This window comes from Cydia strobilella, chromosome 13, assembly GCF_947568885.1.
Source record: "Cydia strobilella chromosome 13, ilCydStro3.1, whole genome shotgun sequence".
NCBI classification, from domain to species: Eukaryota; Metazoa; Arthropoda; class Insecta; order Lepidoptera; family Tortricidae; genus Cydia; species Cydia strobilella.
This window is the reverse complement of record NC_086053.1, coordinates 14,952,722-14,964,074: the sequence shown is the minus strand read 5'-3', so window position 1 is coordinate 14,964,074 and position 11,353 is coordinate 14,952,722. Positions and strand designations below refer to the sequence as shown.

The following is an 11,353-nucleotide window of genomic DNA, read 5'->3' as shown; positions in this document are numbered from 1 at the left end:
AAAAAATTAAAAAAATTAAAATTCATTTAATTCGAGTATCTGATGTGACTCATAAGTACATTATACAAACATTAAACAAAGCATGGCACTTTTTCTCTTTCCTCTTACAGGAATCGCAATAAGACAAATAAGACTAAGACTATCTTTCTCTATCAAAGAGTGTCAGGCCATTATACTACTCTTTGGTCAGGCCCTTGTAAATCTACCCAGTCAACAAAAAAGTTGATTTCATTAGGAACGTGTTAAAATTTGACTTAAACATACTGCTTTTTTTAACTGTGTAATGTCATTGTCAAATCTGACATATCATATGATATGAATTCGTAAATAGAGGGAGTGCACGAGATGAGAATATTAATGTATTTTTATATTTACAAATAAATAATATGTACATTTTTGTTTTAAAATGTCATCAAATAATTTAGTAAATTCCGTACGGAATTTCTTAGCATCTAATTTTATGCGTGTGGAAGATGAATGGTTGACCGGGTAAACTTTCCATAAAACCCAAACATATCATTGTTTATTATACTTTTAGTAAAAAAAAATTGATTAAAATGTTTATTACAGATGTGTTGAGTATTTGACTGAGGATGGCAGCAACAATTACAGCGAGTCGGATTTACAGAATCTGGCTAAAGAACAATGGCTCCTAAACGATCTAAATGAGATATGCCCGGGGTCTTTGCCTGCTAATTTGAAGAGTCAGCAGAAAACCGTGCTAAACGGGAGGTTCGCTTTGCAAATCAACGCAGCTGTGGATATAGGTAACATACCTTCTATCGGCCGTGTATTCAAAAAAAATGACAAACAGAACTACAATAGAAGTCCTTGAACCTTTTCCACTTCTGTATTTAGTGAAGTAGTATTTAATAACCATTGTTGACAGTTACCTGACTAGGTATTTGAAAACCTTATTGCAACAAGGTAAATCTACCCATGGTCAGTTAACACTAATTATTAAAGAAATTAAGTACCTAATCAACCTAATGCAAAGAAAGAAAATGTTTGTCTGTCTGTGTGTATGTGTGGGCATGGTGTAGTATGTAAGGCTACAGAGATTGTTGGCATGTAAGTGATTAGGTGACCTGCAGCAACATCTCAGTTTGACTGTAGACCTTTCAACCAGTTCTGAATTACGAATTTTGCTTCAAGGGAAGACTTTTTAGATATGTTGCAGGCCTTTACTACTGTATTGTAAACTAGCTTTTGCCCGTGACTTTGTCTGCATGGAGTTAGTAATTTGGGTAGCTTATTTTTTATCCAATCTGCTTTTTTTTTCGATTTCCCACACAAACTTTCACCCTCCCTTTTCACCCCCTTAAAGGATGACTTTTGGGATAAAAACTACCCTATGTCCTTCTCTGGAACTCAAACTATCTCTATACCAAATTTAAACTAAATACGTTCAGCGGTTCAAGCGTGAAGAGGTAACAGACAGACACACTTCCGCATTTATAATATTTGTATAGATATACGGATGCAGGGAGTTAGGAAAACGCCTCGCCAATGTGATTTTTGTGATGGGAGCAGGTATTTTAAAGATTCGATTACGGATAACAGCATTATATTCTTCCGAATTTATAGTTTTTTGATGCACGTGATTAAGAACCTCTGTGTCTTTTTAAAGGATGACCTTGGAAACCACCGGGGCTTCCCAAGCATGACCTTCACCTCTTTCTAGTGATAAAGTTGATTTGACATTAATTAGCAACCATATCCAGGTTTTATGAGAATTTTAAGTAACATTACCGCTGATGCTTCCTTATCAGTCCATTTTAAAAGAAAACATCTTTATGATTTCAGGCACACCAGCATATCAGCAGTATATGAAACTCCAGAAAGTTAACACAGAAAACCTGGAAGCCACTACAAAGTTTGAAGATAAAGTGCCAAACCATAGGTAAGTACTAACATAGAGTAACTTATACTAGAGCATTACTGTCATAGTAAATTTTGTAACCCCAGTAAATTCACTGCCATCTGTCGACACACTTTAAAACTAAAAATAAATATTTATAAAAATACGATAAAATGTATTTAAATATGGATAAATGATTTTTTTTTATTTGCATTAATTATTTTTATGATTTTGACCCATGTTCTTTCACTGATATGCGGTAAAATTGTTAAATAACAAACGAAACCGTCAACGCTATCTATATGACAGTAAGCCAAAGCTAGTAGCGCCCTCTGAACGAGAATCAAATTTTCTTGATTTTCGAGGCACGTTTTTTCCTTAGACTGTATCCATCTATTACGGAGTTATATCTATCTTTGGTACTAAGTAGGTTATAAATAAGTAGTCATGTATAACATTTTAAAACAAAAAAAAATATTTTATTTATTTTATTTGTTAGGAAAACTTACAGTTAGCACTAGCTAGTCAGCTAGAGTTGCAAGTTAGGGGTTTACATGTTTTAATAGGTTAATTTTTTTTTTCCTTTTTAGGGTTCTGTACCCAATGGGTATAAACGGTACCCTATTACTAAAACTCCTCTGTCCGTCTGTCTGTCTGTTACCAGGCTGTATAGCTCATGAATCGTCATAGCTAGACAGTTGAAATTTTCACAAATGATGTATTTCTGTTGCCGCTATAACAAATATTAAAAAGTACGGAACCCTCGGTGGGCGAGTCCGATTCGCACTTGTCCTGTTTTTTCGTTTTAATTAGACTAAAGTACAATTTATTTTATTTTACATGAAATACGCTTGTATTTTTGATTTTTCTGAAAATAAACATTTATGTGTTCCTGTTTCAGAATGATAAAGTTGTATCTCACTGATGGTGTACAAGAAATATCAGCCATAGAATACAGGCCAATGAGGAACCTCAGTTGTGATATCACACCAGGATGTAAAGCTCTCATTAAAGGTAAGTTCAAAAAATAGGTAGTCAAAGAAATAACGAACACAATGTACCTACTTGTAACCAAGCTTCACATTACCAGGCGTGACTCACTCCGCAATTTCGTCGCGCCGCTACAAGTACATGCGGCCGCCCCCAGTTCTGAGGTCTAGCCATAGTAATTGCCGCGCACCGCTACGGAACGGACGCCTGTTCGCGCTTGCGCCACCTAGCGGTCATAGCTGTCGTAATAGACGCGTTTTGTCACAGATTAATAAATAGTTACTACGGTTTTGTTAGAGAGTGAATCTTCTGTACTATTATTTATTCTGTGACATTACACAAAAACTGTTATTCGTTACAAATAGGTACTTTATTCTTCACTTTAGGCATTATTAAACTACCACTGATTCGTAAAGAAAAAAAACTTCAGCCCAAGACTACATACTGGCGCAAAAACAGTGCCATAATATTTGGAAACAATAAGGCTAATTCCGAAGGTCGGATACTTTCGCAAATCAGAAATCACCCATAAAATTATTTTCTGAATAAAGGCCTGTAAGTACCAGATATTCAATGATGATTCGGAAGGGTCTCTATTGTTTCCCATATAGTTTTAGGTCATAATGTATTGTTTGTCCATGTGTAAGTCATAATTTGGTTTTTCTCAGAAACTCGTAACTTTTCAGGATTGCCATAAAACAACCTAACAACCTATCTATAGGATAACCTGAGGAAAATCCTGAAAAGTTAACGGTTTCAGAATTATGACTAATGATAATATGACACTCGTTACATTATGGCTTTCAATAATTATGTCAAACAAAGGGACCCCGATTCGGGTTTTTGGGCAGACACTCACGGCGCGGCGGTATATTATGCGCCCGGCAATACACACCCCATTAAGAATGTGGATACCGGTATTTCCAGGTCCAATAGAATGCCGGCGCGGTGTGCTGTTGCTCACGGAGAGCTCGATAGAACTGCTCGGAGGTGAAGTGCAGGAGATCGCCGTCTCCAACTCCGTGGCTGGTTTGCTGTCCAGCAAACTTGGATTGCCAATGACTCAAGGTACAATATACAGGGTGGCTAAAAAATAAATGCATTCCCGTTGCCATGGAGGTTATGGGATTATACTGAGCAACGTTTACTATGGGCACAGAATAAGTAATAGTATTATCATACAGAACGGCCACGCACCGCCCCGCCCCGACTCGAATCACCTCGCCCCGCGACAGCAGATTGACGGCCGTTTGCCGGCCGCTCAGTACTATTTTTAAGCAACTTACTCACACTATGACGCATGCCGCGTGTACAGACGTGCCGTTCAGACATAGAAACGCAAGTGATTTTTGATGTATAGCGTGTCCGCCCTGCTATAGGATCAACCACGAAATCGCGAAATTTTTTTTTACCCTCCCATAGAAAATGGACCAGCAAAATTTTTTTCGCGATTTCGGGATTGGTCCCATAGTAAAAGGTGCTCAGTATAATCCCAAAACCTGCCTGGCAACGGGAATGCACTTATTTTTTAGCTTTTAAAAACACTGACAAAAAAGTCAATAATTATGATTGGGGTGATTTTTACACAGCAAGTGGGATGACATGGCGTGTGATGGTCATGATGTCAGTAGTCAGGCGTCCATATTTTTTCTAAACTACAATTTTCCGTTAGCACCCTCTTAAAATAACTAAATCAATTTAGCTTCAAATAGAAGAAAGAAAGAAGAAAGAAAATACATTTATTTGACGCCACAACATAGTACATAAAAAAAAAAGGATGCAGACAAAAAAACATTTGGACGCCAAAAAGGATCCCCACTCAGCAGTGCCGCGGCAAACCGTGGCAAATAGTGACCTTTATCCCGTTTTTCAGGCACCGCTGCAGATCTGAACACAGCGGTTCACCGCCACGCCGACGTGCCCCCGCCCCCGCCCCCTCCCCCGCCCCCTACCCCGCCCCACCCCGACATGCCGCCTCCAGCCCGCGACCAACGCTTCGACCAAACGTTCGACCCGCCCCGACCCGTAGCCATCGTCACCAGCGTCCAGCAAGCCAACTTTGCCGACGATGACATCGACATAGACCAACTAGCAGATATAGAAGCACAATTAACTAATAAACGATCACTACCTGACGATAGAAGCAAACCTGAGAAAAAATTAAAAATAGACCCTATCGACACTATAAATAGGGTCGAGGATTACCCAGACGACAACGATTTATTCGCCGAAGATGAGGACTATTTGAGAGAGTTAGAATCTAAATTTGATACGGATTCAGGTCCTGTCCAGATCTCGTCTGAACCATTTACGTATCTAAAACTGATAAACGAGATGAGAGAAATAGAGAAAGCCGGGAGAGTGTTCAGAGTGAAAGCACAGATAATGAAATTGTTGTCGAAATTGTCTGTGGGTAAAGAAGGGTGGAGTCTTAGGTGCACTATTGTCGATGGTACGGGGAGTTTAGAAGTGGACTTTACTAATAATGTTTTGTCTAAGTTGGTAGGGTATACGCCGCAGGAGATGAATCAGTTGAAGAAACAGATGGCGACGAATCCGCAGCTAAAAGAGAAAGCTGTCATGGTAAATTTTAGTTTTATCGCCCGTTTTGCTAAACCTTGTAGCTTCATCCGTACCATTAGTACCACATTTTGTACTGCTTGAACTACTTTTCCTGTTTTTAAAGTAAATGAAGTATGTTAACTCTTTTCCAGGCGTACGATTTATCGACGACATACGCGCTAATAAAAGTTCAACTTTAGCATTCCGATTTAAGGTTCAAATTAGATTGCACTTTCGGTAAATGTTCAAAGTTCAAAATGAATTATCAAACCTTATATAAATTTGGATTTTTGAGAAAAACCTTGTAGATTGGTACGGTCTAGAAAAGGGTTAAGGGGCTCCCAATGACCTTCGATCTGAATCCCTTAGTTTTGTAATGTTTTTTGTAGCTTATCATTTAAAGCGCAATAGTATCCCATATTTAAATGTAGTAAATGCAAATGCTGGAGTATCGACTCAAGACTTGTCAAAAATCAATGAAAACCGCGGGGAGCACTTAAAAAAAAATGTTAATACTTTTTTAACAGAGGCCGTGAGTTCAAGTCTCACCCAAGGCAGTAATTTTTCCACTTTTATTCTAAGCTTAATAGCATCGTTCGCAGACGTTTCTGCTTGTTAAAAATTAATGTTAATATTTATTTGTTCACAGGCTCTCCAAAAGGCCAAGGAAGCGCTTCAGGTGTTATACTGTATTATAGAGTTAACTATGCTGGAAGTGCCCAAAATAACGTGCCTTACACCATTCGATGGATCACACTTGGACTTGCTGAAGAAAAGGAAGACTAACTTATAGCATACAAGGGGTAGAAATAGAAATTACCGATCCTGACCGAATTTTAGTCATTGCGTTTTTTTTGTAGATGATTTTGTCGCTCTATTGTGTGACTGGCCGCCGCCAGTCACACAATAGAGCACTGGGACAAATGGGAATGGTTCATATAAACGCATCTATTCCCATCAGAGCCCGGCGGGGACAAATGGGAATACACCCACAACCGAAGTTTGAACCAACGATTTTTGACCACCTCACACATGAAAGCAAAATCGAGAAATGAATACGACCGACATACTTTTTTGAGAATGTACCTATTACTTCTTTCTTTACATAAATGGATAAAACTTTATTTAAATAGTATTTTGGGCAAAAAATACAACAAATTAGACTACCTCTATTTAAGTCTTCCTTTATTGTCAATTGTCAAATGAAACAACCTCGACGTTTTAAAATCATATTTTATTTTAATACACATATTAACGCAATAATATGTTTGGAGTTCAATATATAAAATTTATCAAATAATATATAAATCAACATAGACAACTAACTTCGCAGGAAACCTGGCAAATGCATACTTAAAATGGGCTAAGCTTACCCGGCTGCCCCAAAAAAAGAGGGTTATGTGTTACACGTAACATTCTAAATAATAAAGTGACTGTGGATGAAATATGTGTGGAGTCATTAACTTTCGTTTTGTCACTGTCAATATTTAAAAATAGTTAAAGCGCCATCTACATATATTTCAAAGAAACTTTAATTTACAACTAATTATCTAGTACGTTGTAGTAGTTTTTACTTTACAAAAGTCACTATATTACTTAAAAATGTACGATATAATATGGTAGAACAAAATTGTCTAGTTACATAATGTCGTGACATTACTTTAGATTCTAAAATAATGTCTTTATTTTAGATTCTAAAATGAAATTCTAGGATTATCCAATCGACTAGGTCTAGAACTTAACTATAATGTCAATCTGAAATTTTGCAGATTTAGAATAATTAGGGTATCCCTAGGTAGACCAATATTTGGAGGACTTCGTATAAATATCCTTTTTATACTACGTCGGTGGCAAACAAGCATACGGCCCGCCTGATGTTAAGCATTCTCCGTAACCTGTGTACGCCTGCAACTCCAGAGGAACACGACTGTATAGTACCGCGTTAGTGCATACTAAGATATATTTGAGCACCTTGTATAATACATCTGTTGGGTAGTACACTGCAAAATGGTGAAAACAGAATTATAGCAACCATCTTAAAGAATTCAAGCTTATTGGAATATTAATAGGTAAATCATAAAATAGTAAAACAATTCTCATGGAATCCTACTAAACCTAAACTATGGGGTTAATATAACTCCACGATTGGTAGTTTTTGGACTAAAACAGTATTCTTTTGAAATGCGAATTTATTTAACTCGGTAGTAAAATTGATTCGGACGGCACTTGCAATCCCCGCTATGCTCGGGTTTCGATTATCTGCCCTCGCCCTAAAATTAGCTTCCTTGTGACACGATTAGATTTAATAAAATGCATGATAATGATGAGAGCGTCAACAAAACAATCAAGTGATTAAGAAATATTATCAATTATCAAAAAAGTTCAAAAAAATCAAATTATTTTATGAAATATTTTGATTTGTGTTGGTCACTATTACTATAGTGTATGATATCTATTTCAGTTTATTATCAAAAAAGTTATCAATTGTAGAAGAAACGTAAAGCTTAAGAAAAAATCGTGACACCGAATTTAACAGCTATAATAGATAATAACTACTGTACTTGTTGATGTGTTCCGGGATGTTATACTTGACTTCCTTTTTAATAATATTGTCTTCGGTTACCGCGATAGTTACTCATGAAATAAAACTATGAAAACGGATTATATCGCGTATATTGAATTTATAATACATCCCGACGTTTCGAACCCTTTACAGCGTTCGTGGTCAACGGGTGACTGACGGGTCCTTTTTAATGTTAGGTATACTATCCTTGAACACCAAAGTGCGAAGCGCATGGTGGGGGTAAGTAAAGCGATCGCAGCGCATGCGGTGGTAAAAATGCGTCATTGGCTCGTTATTATCTCTCATTATCGCTCACCATTTTGAGCATGAGATGCCGGCCGTCGTCTCCGGACGCCCCGTGGCTCCGTAGAAGTAGCTCATTGGACATTTCATAGCGGATAGGCGGAGGTCCTTCAGGAGATCTGCCTTTGTCCGCCAGCCATTAAGTTTTGGTTGAAAGAAAAGTCTTATTGCCGAACTTGTGACAAATATCTCACTCGTGCTTGATTGAGTCCTTGGTGTGTGTGGTGTGAGCATGTGTACGGCGAGTAGAGACTTGACTTTTGTGCTGAACTACACCATGTTTTATGGCCACTGAAATGTCAAACGTTTGCCAACCAGAACAGTGGAGCGACACTCCTTTCGGGCATTCTCGGCTCCGTTCGGCTCAGCATTGCTCCGAGCAATTATTAGGGTTGACACAACTTGACGTCCTTTTGCGTACACGACCACAGATAAGATAATGACTTGAATAGGTTAGATGACAAATTTTTATTAATGGTATCAATCGATCAGGTTTATTTTTAGGATCAAATGTCTATATGGGACCCATTGCATTAAAGCAATACAAAAGTCAGAAATGATCGTCAAAGCCCGACAGTCGTACTTCACTCGCGAAACGCTTCTAACAAAACGATAAGTGAACGTGACGTCAAGTTCACTGAGAGCCCATTTTGAATGTATGGACAAAATAAGAAAATTGCGTTTTTGTCGGTGAAATATTGCGTTTATGTATATAGTTGCTGTACAATATTTTTTTGGATAAAACGTAAGGAATCGAATGGTAGCCTTACTTTTTTCCTTTTTGGAAGTTGAAAAATTACTTATTATGACAATCCAAAAAGCCGAAAGGGCTATCCCTTATGTCATACATTAGAAAGGGACAGCATGATTTGTCCCTGAATCGCTGTCAAACTTCGGTTTTGTAGGAAGTTTATTATGTGACCAGAGTTATCACATAAAAACCCGTACAGCGATGTTTACTTCGAGGCACCATTTTTTCTTAAGACTTTACACTTTTCTTCTACTATAATAACTCTTAGGTTTAGATTTACCGATACCGATGTTTTGTCAGCTTTAAATGAGAACAACTTATCAAATACATTAAAACTGGTCACTCATGTATTTAAAGTCGAAGTCTCCGTCGGTAGCCAACGCTTGCTCCCGCTGAAGCTCCTCGTTATGGAGCGAAACATGCCGATCAATTTTCGACTTAAAACGTTAGTGACTTTTTAATATATTTAATATGAGAACGACTTAGCAGTAAAATGTTATTCGACATCACATTACAATAAATAACTATGCTAATTTCATTACTACGAATGGCATTTACCGATATTGTACCAGATTTATACAGACTTGACACTTCAGTGGAAGACTATGCAGAATATAGGATGCACCCTATATACCTATACAGGGTGATTTAGGAGACGTGAACAGAAACAAAATTGTTAACTTGAAAAATCATGGTCACCATATCACTTTTGAAACATACAGTATCAGAGAAAGTTAATTATAGTATGGTGACATTGGTGACCAAATTTTATAAGGGTTATCCAACTATTACTGTTGTTATTTTGTCCCGTCAGCTAGGGGACAATATTAGCAAGGGGTCCCTTTGTTTGACATAATTATTGAAAGTCATAATGTAATGCTTGTCAGATTATCATTAGTCATAATTCTGAAGCCGTTTACTTGTCAGGATTTTCGTAAGGTTATCGTATAGATAGGTTAGGTTTGTTTTATGGCAATCCTGATGTAACGCGTTTCTGAGAAAAACCAAATTATGACTAACGAAAATGCGGACAAACAATACATTATGACTTAAAACTTTATGGGAAACAATAGGAGACCCTATTAGCAAAGATTGTTAGAAAAGTGGCTGCAACACATGCTCGGTAGATGACAAAATGGGAAGGGCTATGTTTAAATACCACAAAAATGCATCTTTAATTAACTTAAATGCCATAAAACCCAGGTTATAAAAGTGACCCAGGAGAACGTAACCATGGCAACGAGTAAAAAAGTTGATTAACCCTATGATGCTCTCCTGACCGATTTCGGCCACAGCGACTGTGTGCTCTGGAGTAGGCAATTTTTAATTCGCGTTATTAGCGTGTAGCTGATCCGCTCTCTGGTGCGCCCTTAGGTGGCTCACGTACCCTATCTTCTTGCTAAATACTTGAGCACATTTTGGGCACGTCAGCGCACCACCTACATAGTTGTAGCAAATCGAGGTTGGCGGCCGAGCCTTAAGCTCATCTCGTTTCCTGTCGAGCTCACTGCGATTTTACCAAGCTAGAACCTTTATATCAACACGGCTAAGTTACCCTTCTGGGTTGTTTTTATTCTGATCACGTCTGCCAAATCACCCTATAGTCTTTCGCTCCCGAGGTAACAGGGCCACAAAACAACAAATGACAAACATAAATACAGAAAAGAATAAATACGTTAAAAAATCGAATGTCTCGTAACATTTAAAACTTAGCGAGTACCGCTATGTAAAGTTCAAGAGTAAAATAACTTTTAAGAAGAAAGACGACTTAATATTACGTCTTATTCGTCACACGAGCCTGCCAAAATGCCGCTCCCATACAATCAAAGTTACGCTCTCATTTTAATACGTCATGCTTAAATTATATGAAACTTGGCAAGAACATTCAAGTAACATTTATATATAGCTGGTACCTACTTTTCTAAAATGGTTATACAAAAAAAACAGCGAGTAAGTCTTTTGTATGTAGGTAAAACTCCTGCCAATACATTGATTGAGTAAGATGCGTAAAATGTAAGACAATGAGGGCTAACGCGTATGAATTCGCCGCTAGGGGCGCTAGTGTAGATGGTGGTCTTTTCCATAGTTCGAAATGTCAAATGTCACTTGTCACTTCAATGACTGACAGCTGTTCTTTAGTCTTTTGGACCACCATCAACAGAGGCGCCAACTGGTGAGCAAAAAAACGATAGCCCTCATTTCGTGCTTCGAATTTGACAGGTAAAAGAGATGGCGCTATACAGCTCCATATATTATGCGGTAACATGCACTGATTGTCAAAAGTTGACGTTTGACAGCGCAGTACAGCGCCATCTGTTTAGGA

At 37.8% G+C, this 11,353-nt stretch overlaps 1 protein-coding gene across 1 annotated transcript; it reads left to right on the top strand.

Annotated features, from left to right (window-relative positions):
- The first annotated feature begins 321 nt into the window (after positions 1-321).
- Positions 322-6,585, top strand: LOC134746752 (recQ-mediated genome instability protein 1-like). Its single transcript, XM_063681279.1, has 7 exons — positions 322-489; positions 571-767; positions 1,807-1,903; positions 2,763-2,875; positions 3,779-3,919; positions 4,725-5,434; positions 6,063-6,585. The coding sequence occupies exons 1-7, from the start codon at positions 407-409 to the stop codon at positions 6,204-6,206; spliced, it is 1,485 nt and encodes a 494-aa protein (XP_063537349.1). The 5' UTR covers positions 322-406; the 3' UTR covers positions 6,207-6,585.
- Positions 6,586-11,353: the final 4,768 nt, after the last annotated feature.

Bases quoted from the DNA above. Each gene is read 5' to 3' on its own strand.
- LOC134746752 (XM_063681279.1), top strand. From the start codon at position 407: ATGTCATCAAATAATTTAGTAAATTCCGTACGGAATTTCTTAGCATCT. The intron at 490-570 runs GTAAACTTTCCA...TGTTTATTACAG, and splicing joins GAAGATGAATGGTTGACCGG to ATGTGTTGAGTATTTGACTG. The intron at 3,920-4,724 runs GTACAATATACA...CCCGTTTTTCAG, and splicing joins TGGATTGCCAATGACTCAAG to GCACCGCTGCAGATCTGAAC.